The 18980-nt window shown below is 41.9% G+C and overlaps 1 protein-coding gene across 1 annotated transcript; it reads right to left on the reverse strand.

The window, feature by feature from the left end:
- Positions 1 to 1380: 1380 nt before the first annotated feature.
- On the reverse strand, positions 1381 to 9189 carry notum1a (notum, palmitoleoyl-protein carboxylesterase a). Its single transcript, XM_035179734.2, has 11 exons — positions 8569 to 9189; positions 5780 to 5832; positions 5572 to 5667; positions 5195 to 5255; positions 5052 to 5110; positions 4857 to 4959; positions 4579 to 4770; positions 4317 to 4414; positions 4082 to 4229; positions 3948 to 3995; positions 1381 to 3825 (listed from the first exon to the last, which is right to left on the reverse strand). Exons 1-11 carry the CDS (start codon positions 8895 to 8897, stop codon positions 3522 to 3524), a joined length of 1491 nt encoding a protein of 496 aa, XP_035035625.1. The 5' UTR covers positions 8898 to 9189; the 3' UTR covers positions 1381 to 3521.
- Positions 9190 to 18980: the final 9791 nt, after the last annotated feature.

Genomic DNA, 18980 nt, shown 5'->3' on the forward strand with positions numbered 1-18980 from the left:
AAGAATTATTATAGTCAGGCACTGTCTGTATTTTTAAACGTAGGGGGTAAAGGAATGCTCAATAGATTTTACATATCAAAGTCTGCTTGAGTCTCTTGATATGTTGAAAGTTATGTAATAGAAAAATCTATATTTTGTAGCAAGAGATGACAATTTAGAAAATTAAAAATCTTGGGGTTTAGATTCAGAAAGAAAACCTATGAGGCTGCTTCTGATCTCGAGTTGTATGAGGCTACAGAAACTGCTATTAACATGACACACCCAACTCCCAACCCAAGTTGTACTGTGGTCAATGTGTAACAAGGAAGCACAATGCATGTAAGGATTAAGAATAGAATATATGGTCTCTTTTCATCCACATTGTAGTTCACTTGCTTTGAAGCTGTCCCAACAGTGTCTGATTTCCTGGGTATAAGGTTTTGATCTGTGAGACACTAGAGGGACTGCATTTGTGTAGCGCTTGTAGTCACATGCAAATACTCTTTACAAGTCACCTTCACCCATTCACACACATTCAAATAAAACCATTGACATTGAGGTTGGCAGACGACTCACTCGACCTCCTGAGCTCCACAGCTGCTTCACAAACAATCAATACATTCAAATCAGTTTTTTTTTCTGATGGATCATTTTATAGAGAGGTTGCCAAATTGGCCCAAACTGAGATGGTGAAATACTTGGATCTGTTGGTTAGGGTGTGTAAATATGGCTGTGGCTCAGCGGGTTGAGCAAAGTTAGGGGGTTCAATATTTGGCTCTTCCTGAGCATAAGTCGGAATATCCTGGAGCAGGAAACTCTGCTCAAATTGGTCAAATTGATCTTGATGGTTTGGACAGTGTCTTGTTTCGATGTGTGAGTGCATAGTATGTATTGTGTTGATAGGTTATCGAAAGGCAAATTGATTTAGCTTCTCTTTGTTGCTGCAGAACGGAGAAATGTATTGTGAAAATAAATGGATCTTAGATTTGTTTTTAAATTATCAGTTCACGTTCCGGTTGTGGGACGAATAAAGGATTATCTTATTTCATCTTCCTTCAAGTTATAGTTCATTTTGAATTTATTGAAAACTCAAATATTACACGATTTACTGTGCATTATTCAAAACTATTTTCCATTTTTAAGGGATTATACGTTTCTTAAGATTTAACAGAAACAGTTATATGAAAGTTTTTTTTTTTTAATGTTTGTGCTGTCACTCTAAGTGCACTGAGCCTCATATCTATTATCAATCTGTTCGGTGGCTGAGGGAGCTGTTGACCTTATCGCCTGCTAAAGGGATTTTTACTATGAGTGTAACATAGGAATTGTGTAACAACGAATAGTACTAGTAATAACATTAGTAATAAGCATCATCAGAACAGCAATTACAAGACCACACAGCAATATTTACCTTGTAGTTTATGTAATGTGACGTTACTTTCAGGTCTGATACAAAGACATGCAATCAACACAAAGAGAAAAAAAAACAGCAATGTATTTACAATTTACAAAGAATCACTTCTCTGTGAAAATAGCACTTATAAATATGATTTACATAACAAAATAAATATGTAAATTACCAATGTAGCTTGAGTTTTTTTTATCTGTTAAAAAATATGTTACAGAATAAAATTACAATTTGTAATACCTTTCCTTCTCTGGTGTGATGCGAAATAGAGGTCTTTTAAAAAAACATCATATATAAAGACATCATTACATACAACACTGTCATTATATTAAAAAGTGATCTCTATTATGAAATATAATAAGGGAGTTGCAATAGTGAACACTTGAAAGAACCTATACAAATACTCCCAAAAATATACAATACACGGTATTTGTCTCCCTTTAAATGTTCATTGCATTGATCTGAGGATTGCTGAGCTACTGAGGTGACCTAACATGAATGTGTCGCCTTCGATTGGGTCTGGACCATCGTATTGTGGTGATGCAGCCTGTGAGAAAGAGGTATAGACTAGATGTAATGGCACTGTGGTGTGTGTACGTACAGCTTCTGACAGACCTGCTAAGTGTTTCTAGGTCCACTTTAGCACCGCAATGAGTTTCACAATATGACTGGACCAGACACCGTGGCGTCTTTCACAGCTGTCGAAAATATGCCACTCCGATTTAAACACGGTCAAGAGGGTTTTCAACAATATTGATAGTTATTGCAATATAATTTTCATGAATAGGAATATAACAACGGTTCAATATATATATCGATATATTGCTTGTGGAGGCACATTGAGGAGGTTTAACATATATTTGATGTACCTCAGATTTGTAAATTTGTTACTGTTTAGCATTTTTCTCATTCTCTGCTCATAAAGAAAGAGTTTAAAACCACAACCATCACTCAGGAGCAACAATCAATCTTTAATTTAAATGCAAATTGTAATGTGGGATTTATTGTTATAAGTATCAATATAGACTGCAGCCCTAGACTGCAGCCTAACTATGTAGAGTGTGAGAAGTTGATCAAAGGCATTACTAGTGTTATTAGGTTGTTTCTCTCTATCGTAGAGGTAAATATGAAATTTCCTTTCTGATCCAGTGCTTTTCTAAACTTATCATATGTCCCCGTTAATGAGACTTTAGTTGTTTTGTGTACAAGAACCCAACTATAAAACAGTTTGAACAAAATTATACCCTTATATAATCTATAGTTTTTAATTAACAGCATCCTTACATCATTGAGACATTTTCTTTCTTTAAAGATCCAGTGTGTAAGATTTAGGTGAAAGGGATTTATTGGCAGAAAAGGAATATAAAATAATCTTAGTGATATTTTCACCCGTGTGTAATCACCTAAATTGTACAAATTGTTGTTTTTCTTTACCCTAGAATGAGCCATTTATTTTTAAATACTTTATATTTACATCAGGAGTGAGTCTTCTCTATGGAGGCCCCCATGTTTTTTACAGTAACCCAGTCAGGACAAACTAAACACCTTTTGAGTTTTTATGACAACCGAAGGCCACCACGGGTTCTCTTTCGGAGGGTGAGGTGAGGGATATTCAGCTGCAACATGCAGCTTCACCACTAGATGTCACTAAATCCTACACACTCAACCTTTAACAATGACTTAATATAGTCTATATGGAAGGATGGAAATAATATTTAAAAAAAACAGAACATCAATGAGCATCCTTAAAACTGGATTACATTTGTGATTATTTCTTTTCTTTTACAAAGCAAAAGATAATTTAAATGGAGAGTAGCAGAGAGTTGTGCCTTGTCATGGTGGCATGTTGGCCCTGTACCCAGTAGTTGATGGAAAGGATTGTGTGTCAAAATGTAAGCCCCTTTGTATGACCATGAGGTTTGGACTAAAGTAAACAGAAGGTCAGAGGGGAATAGAACATAGGTATCCTGGGTTGTGATGGTGGATGGGTACTTGGAGGTATTTGGCATGGGACACTGGCCAGAGAGAGCAGACAGCCCTGCTCGGACTTATAGCTTGGAGATACTGAATGTGTGTGTGTGTGTGTGTGTGTGTGTGTGTGTGTGTGTGTGTGTGTGTGTTTGTGTGTGTCCCTTTAGCTGCCGCTGCTGAGCATGCCCAATAGCTTGCTGGGGTCCATGCCCTGCTGCTGAGCCATCTTCTGCACATCGAAGCCCATGTGCATGAGGAACTGAATGACGTTCATCTCTTGTCCCGTGAACTGGTCTCGGATGGTCGGGCAGGTGGGGTTGCAGTGTGGCCACGGGCAGCTGTCAATCAAATGCACCGGGCAGCCTTTGGGCGGGGCTTTGTTGTTCCTGTTGTCGTTGAGGCTCCGGTCCCAACAGTGCAGCGCTCGAGGCAAGGAGGTGCCTTTAACCTGCACGTCAATCCAGTAGCTAGAAGACAACACATGGGGGCAGTGTCAGCTCACACGTAGAACAGCCTGAGTGCACGGTTTCAAATTCCCTCTGTCAGTTACACACTTGAAAGGGAGGTGTGAAAAACAAATCATACTCACTTTCTGGTGATAACTTCATGAGATAGGCATGCTGGAGCAAACATAGCCCTGAAAAAGGATAAAAAAAACATAAATCAATCGGAACACATGCTATAGACCTAATTTGGATTCTACAATTAAAATGCGAAACTTACGGGACATCTTTCAGAGTGTTTCTCAGCTCTATGCCCAGATTTTGGATGTAGCGCCACTGGCCTTCCTGCACAGGTTGTCCGGTTAGCTGGATGTTGTCCACTGTAAGCTGGGCCTCATCAAAGAGCCACTGGACCACAAACACAGGGCCTGAACAGGGCGAACAGAAGATTAATATAAGACTAGACTTGGACCTTGCTGTGGATACATACATAGGTAGTACAGAATAAGACTCACTTTTTATTGACGGGAATACTCTGTAGCCAAAGAAACAGTTCCACTCTTCTCCTTGATGTGTCTGCTGGCACCTCTCTGGCACCACTCCTCCCCAGTACCTGACCGGGCAGGTCAAAAGTACAGATGAGACATGATGTCTGTACAAAGCACCTGAGGATCTCATCAACTCGAATACTACTACGACTATTTTGGCGACTAGTGGTACCATCTTACAAAATCTTGACTTCTAATATTTTATGATAACAGTAATTGTCTCCCTTACTTTATGCCTCTTTTGATGGTCTCAGTGGGTGAACAGTTGACAGCGTCCACACAGTCTGTGCAGTGGTACTGTTTGTTGTCCAGGAACCAGCCAGAATCAGACAGACCTCGCACTTGTATCCCAGTGTGTCCAAGTCCCTCCAGTGTTTCCGCCACACGGTCTACATTCAGCAGGACCCCAGTGCCACCCGCGCTGCACATCGAAACATGACTTAATCACACTGGTACCTACACAGGAATGTGAATGAGATGTGGAAGGGTGCTCTCACGTGTACACACCTGCTTCCTGCTAAGAGGAGGACCTTTGCGTTGTCCAGACCTTTGTTCAGCAGATCCTTCACTACCTCCTGGATAATCAGTGAGCCCATGAAGGCATAGCCACCTTTATATAAGACAAAGAAAGCAACACTGTAAATCAGCTCTAATGATATGTACAGTATGTTATGGTTTTTTATGACTTTTGTCATTTCTTACTTTGCTCCGTTTTGGCCGTAGCGCCACTCCACACGTCGCTGGAGCAGTACGGGATGAACCTGCAAAACCAACGTAAGGTTAAAGTTGCCACCTATGATTACAAAGCTGAGTGTCACTAAGCACAAAAACAAGAGTCAACTTACACCATGTTGGCATTCCACCAGTGAGGGTTTTCCTCCGGCAGTGGAGACAGGATCCCTGTTCCTGCAGAGACAGATCAACATGTGTCATTAACCGTCCTGGCACTCCCAGGCAACATCCTCTTCTTCCTCATCATCATTACCACATTGATTACAGTTATTACGCTGCAATGAGAGAGGGAGGCATCTCGGTTCCGACAGCAGTGGGCGCCAGGTGGCAGGGTGTTCGTCTCAAAAACACTGAAGATGAGCACTGATCCTTTTTAATTTCTGAGACACAGTGGGATCTAAGCACTTTTTTCCACTGTGTGAGGGGGGTCAGGCCAGAGTCGTACACAGCAGTGTGAATAGTGAAACATTTATGACTTGCTGAAGCTGACCTGTTTTAGTTTGGGCCCACTTGGATGAGCTCATCAATCTCCTCATGGTCTCGTATCGGCTGTCGCAGTTCTCCTTGTTGAAACAGTACCAGCCACCTGGAAGCAGAAACACAGCAGATTTAATTTCTCACACAAATCAACTACAGTTATTATTGATTATGAATTTGAGGATGAAATCAAATTGTTCAGATGCATCGTTAATACTGACCCTCTAAGAATATCAGCCACCGTCTGCTGCCTCGTGATTCTTTCAGATAGTACCTACAAGACACAAAAAACATAAAATCCACACATTATAGCAGGCGTATAAGTTCCGCAAATATTGAAAATATGTAAATAAGATTATAAAGTCCTCAACGTTTATTTTACACTGCCACTGTAGCAATAAAAACATGATAAACATCAAACAGAAACAGACACATTCCACAAGTTCAATATGATGCACTGGAGAGAGAAAGATGAAACGCTGAAAAGTATTACCCTCAGTGTTTCCACCAACAAACATGGTATCCAGGCATGAAACAAAAACAAACATGACCTCATCGTTTCTATCTAAACAAGGATGTCCTGTTTTGGATCGTTATCTTAAAAAAGGTGACACAAAACAGCCGAAATGTAATGCTGCCAACATAAAATCAGGGAGAGGAACAATGAGTGACGTGTGTATGTTCTGCACTTAGGGAACTGATCTAGTGATTAAGCAGAAGATAAACAGCCTTCCTTCCCCTATCCCTTTTATGCCTGTAGATGGTATTCCTTATGTTTAATGTAGCAAGAATTGGTAATGTACCATCATAATCTCTTCACTGTGAGCTCATCATTCCTCAGCTGTTGTCATCACACGCAGTATAGATATAATCAAGGCTCCTGTCCACAGTAATGATACGATAAGGGACATAACTTAATTTGGTGTGTGGCTGTGTCAACACACACGTACGATGTCTGCTGTGTTTAGGACGCATTACACGCTCATGATAATGTCCTTAAATGCACCATGGGTAAGATAAGTGTGAAGGAAACATTTTGTTACGTGCTGTATGTTGTCAGCCCAGAAGACGCCTTGATTCTCCTGATCATCATCTATTTTTCAACATAATGATGGATAAGAGAGCATTTCTGTTCTGCAGAGTAGCTTTAGCCACAGAGATGAGTTCTTCCAAATGTAGTTCTTTGAGGCTGAGGGGTGTTTAATTCTACAAATATTCACCCAACTTTGCCAGTGACTAAACTCCTAAAGAGCAAAAGAAAACAGACTTGGCTGAAGCTCTGAGCTGTTTTCTCAGACACCGAATCACATTTTGGCTAAAGCTGATGTCTTGTACTATTATTTCGAGCCACAGTCAGTGATGTAGGCTGAGGACCGTGCACTCTACTTACTACTTCCAAACAACAAAGTGAAGGCGGGTTTGGCAAGCGAAACAAGCCAAGAAGCGAAGGCGCTGCTGCATCAACCCACTCGCTCTAACAAGTGCAACTCCAAAAGATGAATCACACAGTTCCACCATCAGTGAATGTTTTATTTATTTATTTTTAAACCTTTTATCCTCACTTGTCTGTTAACTGTAACAATACCTCTCTGGAAAATACTGCTAGCAACTGATGGATTAGTATTTCAGCCACCGCACGTGTAGTGAATGAAACGGCCATCTGCCAGTAACTGTCCCCTGCGCTCGTCCTCATGCTGCGTCTCTAAAGAGCGCAAAGAGCTTTACCGCGCTGGGGGGACAGCTCTCCCTACCAGGCACTCTGGGGTTTAACAAGAATTAAGACAGGATAGTAAATCCATAAAGACACATGTACTGTATACATCAAAACATATCTCAGTCAAGTCGGCACTGGTCCCAGATAAGTTCCTTTTCATGATGGCATCAAAGTCTCATGTGGCCACGCAATTTAAATGCTGTTCTCTCATTGTGGCACAAACCTTTATTATAATAATGTAGAATACGTATGTAGAATAAGTTGTGTGCACTATCCTTAGGACATGGCTCACATAGAAAATGATGTAAAGATGTGTATGAATATGAAAAATGACATGTTTTAAACCGCCCCTCTTATCTGAGTCATCCCCACCTGCCATAACTCAGTCAACAGTATTATTTGTATAAGAATCGGTTTAACCCACTGTTTCACTCTCTGCTTTACCAAATGGCACATAACACAGTGCCTATAGGACCGAGAGGTGTTTATGTGTTATACAATAGAAGAGACAGAGGCTCTGTCTGATGTTAATGTGCTTTTAGTGTCATGGCTTATCCCCCTTTAGAAGAGAAACCATGCAGGCTTTTCTTACAGCCAAATGGATTTTTGCTTAACGACAGAGTCAGGAGTGGATGTCAAAGTAGCGATCCATTGTTCACCCCATTAAGCAAACAGAGAAATAACAAGTAGAGAAAACCTACTGTTAAAACTACCGTACAATCACAATAAGTCAACAGTTTGCGCACTGGATGCAACCTAAAGAGAGAGACGGAGAGGGAGGCAGAGGAGAGAGAAAGAGAGATAGGGGCGGGGGTCTGAAAACTTAAATCTAAACTTTCTGCAGAGCAAATCCTGCATACTAATTTGAAGCAAAGGAAATGAAGCATGGGCCATGTGGCTGTCGGCAAATTTCACGCTTCGCTGACACAAAGCAGCTGTCTGTCTTATCCCGACTGGACCTTTGTACTTTCCCGGAAAATTATTTTTTCAAAATGTTCCTATTTCATATAATTTTAAACCAGATTGGGAAACTTCTGCGCGCAGTCTACTAACATGTTTATTGAGATGAGCACCGGTGTCCTGAGGCCAGATACATGTGGGTTTACTTCGGGTAGCAGGATGTCCTGCAGGATGAGGTGCGCCCTGCTGAAGTACCCTTTACGCAAAATAACAATTCCTACTGTAGCTCCAGGGCGCACTGCTGCACAGCTGCCCTTGCTTTGACCTGTCGGTGATCCAGTCTCATGGAAATCACGGATCTGTTACACTGTAATGCGTCTCTCAGTTGGTACATACCCCGCAGGACTTCCGTCGTTGCAGGTGACTGATGTATTCTCCAAAAGGTTCAGCTTCATGTCGTAGTCGAGCTTCTGCGCCGAGCACGGGTACAGGGACTGCGCGAGGTTCTTGACTTGTGTCATGAAGTTATCCATGTTCTCCTCCACGGCGGTGAAATCCAGAGGGAAGCTCTCCGTGGTCTCGCCCCGGTCGGCCCGGTACGTTGGAGGAGGTGGTGCGCGTCGCGGTTGTGGGTTGCGGCCACCCCGGAACCTCCGTGCGCAAAGCGCTCCGGACTGCATCAGCACCAGCAGCAGCACTGATGAAACCATTCTGATCGCTGTCATCGTATCCACGGGGTTAGATGCCCTTCCTTCAAAATGCAGCGTCTCGTCACGGAGACACAACAGTTTTCACAAACGGAGCGGAGAAATTAAACGACTATTACGCACAAAAAAAAAGACGCCACAATCTCGCCGGCGGTTCCGAGAAACGCATACGTTTTAATGTCACTTAAAAGAACAAGTCCTCAGACCAGTCACAGTCATCCGTCAAATTCGCTCAGTATTTGAAACTTTCAAGAAGTGCGCCTATAACTCTTTGCCCATATATCCAGGAGAACTGCTGGACAAGCGCGCAAGCTTGAACGACAACACTCGTGCCATGCTCTTGTATTTTATTCAAACTTTCCCCCCTTGTGTGTCAGTCCAGCCAATCGCAGGAGCGGGGCAGGACTCGGGGCATGATCAAGCGTGGCAGACTACCCCCCTTTTTAATTTATAGAGGGGGAAAAAATGCCCATGCGTTGGTTCCTTTGATCCGCGATGTTTCATTTGATGTGGTGGCTTTTATTGGCCTTAAAATGCACATTTCCCATTCCACCACAAATTTATGAAGTGAGAATACCCATCTTATTACACACTTGCCTGAGAGTCAAGTGGGAACAAAAAACGAAAACAAATCTTCAACAGATCAAAATTCCTGTCGATAATGTTTGACCAGGGAAAAGTAAAACAAAGAGCGTTAATATTTCACTTGTTATTTCTTAAGATAAGCAAAAGTATACTATTGTTAAGAGAGTATCATCATCTTTTTAAGAATCACTTGAGTACTTGACTTCCTCGCGTTCTCTTAAGGTTTAGAAAAAGGGACTTGGACACTTGTCTTTTCTTTTCTTTCTTTCTTTCTTTTTTTTTTGTAAATCCAGACAGGCCTCCGAAGATCAAAGCGACCATCAGTCTTTCTCCCCCTGAGTCTCGCCTCCTCCCTCCCTCTTCAGTCTCTTCCAAACTTTCCTGGTCTACTGTATATTTTAAGTCAAGCAGAGCATCCCGATGTGAAGCCAGCTTTTTAACACAGGAATGCCTCGTTATGGTCGAGGTAGGCTTCCCTTGAAAAACCTCTCATTTAAGTTACATGGAGCCCACACAACAGAAGTGATTACTCATCAAGGTATACTCTCCATGGTGGTGTTTTTAGTGACAGTTGTCTCAGACTGAGCTCCTTCGGGACACGACAGGAAAACTGATTCTGTAAATCAGTTTAGATTTTAAAGGAATGGACATTGCCAGGATTCCTAAAGTTAAATCCACATTAAATAGTGGTTATACATACTTTTATGTCAATTGCTGTTCTTTTTGCATTTTTATGAAAAGTCACTGTTACGTCATTATTATATATATATATATATATATATAAAATCATCCTATTTTGATATTTTTATAGCTGATATTTCACGCTTTTTCATTTACTTTATCATCTCAATTTGTGTGTGTGACCTAATTATTCAGGCTAGCTCTACACAAGATTGCATCTATCTGTACGGTGACAATAATGTCTTGAATGTCTACAGCGCAGATGTGAACCACAGCTTATTGATTAATGCTGTAGTTATGTGGCAGCGAGATTCCAGTGGACTGCCAGCATGCCTGGTGTTATGGCACTTAACCGAGCCATGTGCCCTCAGACATTGGTGTAGTTTTTGAAGGAATCACGACAGCTGGGACCAACTGTAGAAGTCTAAATTTAGTTTGACACATTTCTAAGACACATGGGGAGTGTGACTTTTTTATGACTTGAACTATGAATATATTGATAGAAACTCAGTAAAAATGTATAATTTAATGTAGCCCCTGTGGTTAATAAATGTAATGTAATAACGATGTTGAACTGTTCTGAGCCAGGTAAGATGCATATGAAGTCACCAGCAGGACTGATGGTATTCATTGGGAACTTCAAACAGATGCGTGTATAGATTAAAACATGTGGTATGGCCCAGGAGGAGAGGCTCTGTCACAGATTGAGTCTAGTCACTTTGACCGATACCTCCCTGTTTTATCACACGTCATCCCAAAAAATGTAACCTTTAAATCACTCACAGATGGACGCTGGCCTCTGACACACTCATCAACATGAAGAGATGCCCCAGTGGTGTGTCAAAACATCCTCTGACCCGAGTGAGTGAGAGGTGTGAGCGTCAGATGATCGCGCTTCGAGGGATCTAAATGTGATGGTTCAGAGAGAGACCACTAGGGATTCTGTGTTGAAACGATCTAACCGTGTGAGACTGGAGACAGAGATAGAAGCACTGGTTTACTTTGCTACTGTTGGCGCACAGTGGTTTGTTCTCTCCTGTGCACCTTGTTTGAACTCAGAGTGCTAAGCCTTTCTGGCTTTCACTGGTAATTCTCCCTCTTTTTCTTTGCCTCCCATCAACTGTGTGTAGCGTAGTCGCAAATTTAACCATGCACGTCCCAATGGATTAATCCTAGAATTAGGTCATTTGAAAATGACCCAGCTGTTGTGATGGCCGTCCCTCAGAAGTGCCCCTATAGCCCCCACCCCAACTCCAGGCCTCCTGTGAAAGTCAAAGCCTGTCTTTCATCTCCGATCAGTTGCATGTGCCCTCACAGACCCACAGGTTTTACTGCTTAAGTCTGGGCTGGCAGCATCGATCATGTGACCGTTGCCTGCCTTGCGTTTGGACACATCATAGCTCTGCGAGCGCTCACTGACTACGCCGGCCTGCCAGTTCTGCTCACACATCCCCATTGTCCGTCTCTCCATGCCTGTTAGTTTTGATTTGCACATGCTGTTGTCGAGGATCCATCCGTGATCATCAAATCCTGCTAGTTGGAACTGTTAGGTCAGGTTACATCAAAGAGATCAGGAGGGATCAGCCTCTTGAAAGGGACAGGCTCTGGCTCACATCATCAGAAACAGGTGGAGGTCCTCACTGGAAGAACAAAGGAGAGATCACCATCTATAAAACTTTTATATTTTATTGAAGAGTTTCCTTAAATTCCTTTGAATTGTCACCCTCTCCTAAACAGTAGACTCCACAGCACCAGGATAAAACATATATCAGGTCAGGGATTGTGGGACCACACTATAAATCCCTTAAAGGTTGCAACACCCAAGCATGACACTTAGTGGTATTAAGCCACAAAGTGTTTAAGTGTGAAAATCTGCTAAAAGCCAGGACGAAAAAGGCAACTGGAGATGAAGTAAAACTCAGCTGTTACAAATTAGTTAAAAAGTTGCTTCAGAGGTTTGGTGTATATTGCAGTAATGACTCCTAATTTCTCCTCTGGCCAACAATTCTCTGCTGATTTTTCAAAAAGGCCCATAGAAGAGTTTGATATTTAGTTTATTGCTTGTCATAAAGGAGTCACAGTGCTGCATTAAAAAAAAGAATGAATCTATCATTTGAGACGTTTGAGGCTACCTCCAATGTGAAAACATTTTCAGCCTCAGCTTCTGTTCTGTGTCAATTTGAGGCAAACCTCCGGAAACAGGTCCCCTTAATTTCATGTCGGAGCTATTGTTTAAAACCCAAAACAAACATGTACAGAGATTCTGGGTGTTAACACACTGTGGAGTTGCTTTCATGTGCCTTCACCACATGTCCCTGATATTACCCAGAGAATCAGTAAACAACCTTGATCCTTACTTAAGTCAAGAGGTGCCATCTTAGATGTGGATGTAAACGGGTAGAAAGAGAGAGTGCAGGAGACATCTGTCGAGCAGGCTCTCATTTCGTAAGAGCGGGGCCGTCTATTGGTTACAGATGATGCCCTGTCTGATAAAAATGAACTCTTTCAAGATAGGACAGCATGCATGAGGGGTCTCTCGGGCAACGAGGGGTAACCAAATAGTTCAGCTAACACGTCAGCTGTTTGTTGTTGATCATTCATTTGAATGGTGGTCACAACATAGATGCTGTGGCGTGTAAACAGTTTTTTTTCTCTCACATCATTCATAATAAGCAGGATGGATGTTTGTGTCTGTCAGGATGTGGGTACATGCATGTTATGCATGTGCAGGAATGTGTCGGTTCACAGTAGGATGAGTGCGCCGGACCTGGCTGTCTTAGAGTTACCCATGTGTGTGTGCGCCGCTTTGGAGTTTTCCATTCATACCTTGCGCCTGAATCACCCTTTGCAATGCCCTCCTTTAGGTAGCGACAGAGGAGGGAGCGTAGACCAATTACTATCCGAGACCTGCTATTATTATCATCAGAGAGGCGGCAGCCCTCCTTCCTACTGCGCCCACTCTCATCTCCACACAGACGGAAGAAGAATCAAGTCTTTTTGTCTCGGAAATGTTTATTTATGCCACAGATTTGCCAAAAGACATTGAAAACTCCTTATTACAGGTCATGACAGTGGAACCACAACACATTATTCATTTTCTGTCCTTTAACCTGGAAGTCTCTATGGGGAAATTCTTTTGAAGTCCACACCCTGCTGTAAAACATGGTCATTATTCAATTACGAGAGAGAGCTGTATTTGAAACTGTTCTCGAGAGCGTAGACTTTAAAGAAGGGATGTAGGTAGAGTTGAGAATTTATTTTTAATTTAATTTAATTTTAGTATTATTGTGGTTTTAAAACTAGTCCTAGACTCAAGGCAGAAATATCCACTTCATAGTCTTGGACTAGATTTAATCCATGTCCGGGACATCGGCCCTCACTGTTGTGAGTACACGGTATGTGCTTCAATCCGCTGAGCCACTGGGACACCATAAGCGCATGGTATGTGCCTCATTATTTTTGACACTCTCTTAACACCAAGCAGCCGTTTTCTTTTATCCTCTCAGCAAGAAGATGAGGCTACTGTAATCGAAGAAGACAATGATCAGTGCCAGCCTCTTATCCTGGCCTGGTACCTGCTTTGATGTCATATTTTGGTGTATAGCAGGCTGTTGCCCATGCCAAAGAGCACCCATAGTCGCCAACTGTCTGACAGGCCGCCTTTCATCAGAGTGACATCAGTGTGCTACTTGATTACTTTCCACAGGCTGATCCAGGCCTGGGAATTTTCTCCCAGGAATCTGAAAGCATCATCTCTGCCTTTACACCCTTCGCCTCGAAATAAAAGAAACACACATTTGAAACACACATTAGGTTGTGCGTCACACATACAGTATTTGTATTAAAAGCTAACAGTAGCTTTTAATACTACACAGGACTCACTAACTGTTAGTCCTGTGAGGTATTTGCCTTTCTGAAGCCGAGTTCCATTTTCATGATTCTCTAATACAGTGTACTTTGCGATGCTTTTGAAACCAGATGGAGCTCAACAAATATTAATATGCAACATGATGAGACAAAGTGAAACATGGAAAATAAAAGCAAATGTGCACACTGCAATCTTTCAAGTCAAATTTTCCCTTCCCTTGATTTTCCCTCCGCGGGGGAGAGAGCGCAGTGATAAATTACAAGGCAGAATCTGAAGTGTTTGCTTTTGGAGGAAACTGAGGAAAGTGTCGTGTGAGGCCGATATTTATAACCAACCTCTTTGGCTGGCAGCACTGCCTCTCTGCAGAGCGCCGGCTTCACAGGACCGCCGTCTGTCTTTACCTGTAGGTCAGGAGCTCAGACGGGCTCTCCTTCCCACATCATACAGACTCTCCCGTAGATGCCCTGAGGATCAAGAGGTGTCTGGGGGCCCCCCTGACCATCCTCTGACTGGAAACTAGACTTTAGGATTCTCAAAAGAAAAAAAAACTTTTCAAAGGATTAGAGAGTGTGTTTGTTTATTCTCAGCTGAGAGGATGTAGAGAATGACTGCATATCATCAAGAGGCTGAAGTGGGATTGACAGTACATAACTCATGTGGCTGCCAAGTCCGCATGGCTCTTTGATGTATTCCGATGCACACAGCACATATCCTCTTACAAACACTGGTAGGTATAATTATAATCGTGTGATCTAATTAGAAACACGTCTGAGATGAATTGAAGCCAGTTTAATCGAGGTGGAGTACCACTTCCTACAAAGCCACCTAAGCCATTGAAATCTGGGTGTCTTCCCGCAAAGATCTCATCTTTACTTTTGAGGTCACTTGTGGTCAGCCAGTGGAAACATTTATTCAAAACAAGGTAACATATCCGTTTGAGAACGTACTGCACCCACTTCCCTTTCTTCTGTGTCAGGAAGAAGGTGGTCATTTGCGGGAAGAAGAAAGTGTTACTCAGAGTTTACTCACAAAGAGTGCTAGAAGGTCCGTCATCGGGACTCATCATCTTGTTTTTGCGATGACTAATGAGCACATTGTTGCCAGCACCTTTTGTTCATTGCTATCTGGTTTTGATCTCTTAATAATGCACATTCCTTGAATCAGAAAAATAATTACAGCATAAAAGTTATTTTTCTCTTTACCGTAGGTCCGTAGAATTTAATACTGGGTACTACCACCAACTAGTCATTCTGCTAAAAGTGAGGAGTGCAAACACAATTATGATGGAAAGTAAAACAGAATTCCACCAAAGTGAATGGCCTCACATCTGGAGGACAGGTGTAGTCCCAATTCTCACGTGTCAGAACTTTCTCCCTAATTTACTTGTTTAAGAGTCAAATGCGAGAGGGAACCAGTTGTGTACCTCTGAATTCGATACGGGAGACGATTCTTAGGGAAACCAAGAGGTTTGGTTATCCCTCCAAAATGAAAGCATAGCGGGCAGGTACAGGACAACTGTAACGTGTCTGAAGCGTAACCTGTTCTCTGGCCCTTGCTTTGAAACCAGATGAAGATCGGCTGCAGCCCTGAAGTCATTACACCTTCAAAGGTAATTAACACATGGCTTTTGTTTAGGCCCGATGAGCCCCAGATTATGTAGGTACAGATGGTCAGGGGGGCGGACGACAGATACCAAGAGCAAGGTGTGCTTGGATGTGCTTTCATGTCTGCAGGAAGTGCTTGACCCCTGGCCCTCTCTTGACCTCAAATCTAGGCTGTCAACGCCACTTCCTTGAGTGCCCTGTAAAGATTAACATGTGGACAGAGACAAGAGGCCTTCGTACCCCTGCGTGATGAACAGGAGAACCCAGCTGGCATCTCTGCCCAACACCTTTTGCCAGTTATCCTAATGTAAGGTTATATAAGATAAAAGGCTTGTTTTATCTCTTTTTTATCACTAAAGCCGAGTGAATGAGAGCGTTACAGTTTGTGTACACCGCAAGAGCATGGGAGCTGGAAATCAAAAAAGTGTTTACAAAAGCTCGTCCCCATCAGCAGGTTTGTTTGTGCTCTGCTTTCATGTTTTGGGTTTGTGTTTCACTATGTGCAAAAAAAACCCCACCACCTGGTCTATTTCTCAAGGTGGTAAATAGCAGCACTTCCTCCTTTTGCCATCAAAGGGAAAGAGGTCTTGCCTTGACCTTGAAGCCACACAAAGCTCCATATTGCACACGGGTGTGCCTACATTTGAAGACAACTCAGATGAGCCATTTTACCCTTCAACCCCTCTGATCTCTCTCCCAGTACAGATACCACAGAGGCCATGTGTAGAAAGGTATTTTAAATTGTCAAGGTAATACCATACCATAGTATTCATCTGCTATCAATTCTGTTTTATTAGTTGATCTTAAAAGGAGAAGTTTGACATATTTGTATTACAAGATACAACTTGTTAATTAGCAAGCTACAAGTGTTCTGGTTAGCAGATTTAGTCTCCAGGCTGTTTCCAGCCTTTGGGCTAAGCTAAGTTCACCAGCTGCTCGCTGTAGCATATTACTTCCTGCTTACATGAGAATGATGTCAATCTTCTAACTATTGGCAAGACAGCAAATAGTGCCTTTCCCAAAATGTGAAACTATTTGTTTGAGTTTACATTTACTCCAAAGCATCTTTTACAGAAGATTGTGAAATATTAGTGTGCTCTGATTGTTGTGAATGGTATCGTTTCTGCGCTAGAGTATGGATACTTGACCCAAGGCTGTTGGGACCCATTGAGTTGGGCTTGATTATTGGGGGAAAAAAATTGGAATGATATTCGGTTGGGGTCGGGTTCTGTTTTGGCTGGGCTATCTATTTGATTCTTTATTATGCTGCTCGTGGCTGTAATCGGGGAAAACAAATCAGGTTTAGGTCTGGTTCAGACACAAAAAACTAAATACCTGTCGGGCTTGGCTATTTTTCTCTCGGGCTCGATCAGTTTTGGACAAACAATTGCGGCCCCAACCACACTTCATTCACCACATGCTGATTAGTATTGATGTAATGATCTGCCTGTGGTTTGTTTTTTGACTGAATCAATTTATAAACATTCAGGATGATTCAAATTGAGTAATGCTCAACTTAGAGGAGACACATTTTTTGCACACATGGATACACTATGATGCTGAAACCACATCATAATAGAGATTATGTCATCAAGCAAAAGCATTACAGGGTGGTATGATTCATATAGCAGTGTAGTAAACTCTACTCCACATGTTGTCAGTCACAAGTCTAGATCCACAACATCTTTGTCCCTGCAAGCATCAAACAAACACACATATACAGAGACACAGTGATCCCTACAGTTTAATATGAATTATCACAAGCAGACACTTGGATCTGTGGGTCAGCAGTCAGTCCCAGGAGAGCGTTTGATGATGGAGTTTTATTGTTCCAGAAGGTCAAGATCTTCAAAGCTCTTCTTCTGTTCTCTACAGGGCACCCAGGCAGCAGCTGTCAGAATACACTCGGCTTTGTGTTTTTATACGGGAGAGGAGGTAGGTCAAGCCCACTCTCACAGAAATGTTTTTACTGGGGGGTAGGCACTCAGTGGACACCATAATATTGTTGTTCTGTCCCTTTGTGCTGGAGAGCGGGGAGCGTGTGAATCCTGTTGGATGGGACGTCACTTCTCCCGGGTTTGACGCGAGTCAAATAGCCTTTTTGGCATGATTCAGCAGTATGTCTATGCATGTGAATGGATGTGGATGCGTGTGAGTTGTTACAGACTAAACAGACCACCTCTTGGGCTTTAGATCAAATGTCTTCTCTCTTGTGCTTCTGTAATGCATTGTGTAAGACTGTTTACACTAAGGTAACACCAAAGTCTTATGCAGTCAATGTTATTTTCACAGGTTTATCCAGCAGATGATCTGATGTGACTTGTTGATCTTGTTAGAACATACCAAAATTTCTCTTGTCAGGTTGTTTGCTCCTATAAAGCATTCCGAGTGTCTGTCGTATAGACTGCTCCCAAGATTACATTTAATTGGAGGCCAATTTTTTAATTGCTCATTGCAAAAAGCAATATAAAAAAAAATGGCGTTGATGCACCTTGACGGCAATAAACCAAACAAAGAAGACGAAGAAGTACAATTACTTTCACGCAGTGATAATGGTGGACACTCGCAAGGTCATTTAGAGTGAATAGGGGTCTATGGAGCTGCAGCCCCCAATTATTTGTGGGGTAAAAAAATCCTGCCAATTTTCTTTATCTTTTTGATATAAGTGATAGCAACAATAAATATAGTTTGATTAGAATAGATTTCTTTATTTTCAATCAAAGTGAAAATACCTTCTAAGTATTTTTTCGATGTCACACACCATGAGCCACTTTAAGCAATTTGCGTGCAATATATTCATTAATGCCACCATGACTAATTATAAGCTACTACATTAGCCAGATTTACATTTGGCTTCAAACATGACAATCCCAGTGGTCCTTCCTTATACTTTCCTTTCCACTCAGCGTGCCATTGAGGAAGGTTGTCCTGTCACAATCAGTTGTAATTCAATTGCCCTCCCTGTAAGAAAAACTATTATTTTTTTATATAATTTATACTTTATTTGGCAAAATTAAAATAAAATGTGGACCTTCTTGTCTAGATGCATGTGTAAATAATAATTTTAGCCGTTAAACTCCACTTACTCCAATTGATTTAGGGCCACCTCGTGACTGGCCTCTTGGTGAATTGCAGCCAATTTTGGTGAAACAGCATTAATTGGAAGTGGACAGGCTCTCTGTAGACAGTCTTCCTGTTGTATGAAGTGGTACCCTGTTAGCAGACAAGTGAGTATCTGTAAATGCAGATAACACACAGTAGATCTAAAAGAAACACAGTCGTAGGTGCACGATTTTGTTTTCTCAGAACCCTTTCAATAGGCCCCATATTTTCCTCATCACATTTTCCAGGGCAGAAAACAGT

This window comes from Hippoglossus stenolepis, chromosome 16 (assembly GCF_022539355.2).
Source record: "Hippoglossus stenolepis isolate QCI-W04-F060 chromosome 16, HSTE1.2, whole genome shotgun sequence".
In the NCBI taxonomy this organism is placed as follows: Eukaryota; Metazoa; Chordata; class Actinopteri; order Pleuronectiformes; family Pleuronectidae; genus Hippoglossus; species Hippoglossus stenolepis.

Bases quoted from the DNA above. Each gene is read 5' to 3' on its own strand.
- notum1a (XM_035179734.2), bottom strand. From the start codon at position 8,897: ATGACAGCGATCAGAATGGTTTCATCAGTGCTGCTGCTGGTGCTGATG. The intron at 5,111-5,194 runs GTAAGTTGACTC...TTGGTTTTGCAG, and splicing joins TGGTGGAATGCCAACATGGT to GTTCATCCCGTACTGCTCCA. The intron at 3,826-3,947 runs GTGAGTATGATT...GTTGTCTTCTAG, and splicing joins CATGAAGTTATCACCAGAAA to CTACTGGATTGACGTGCAGG.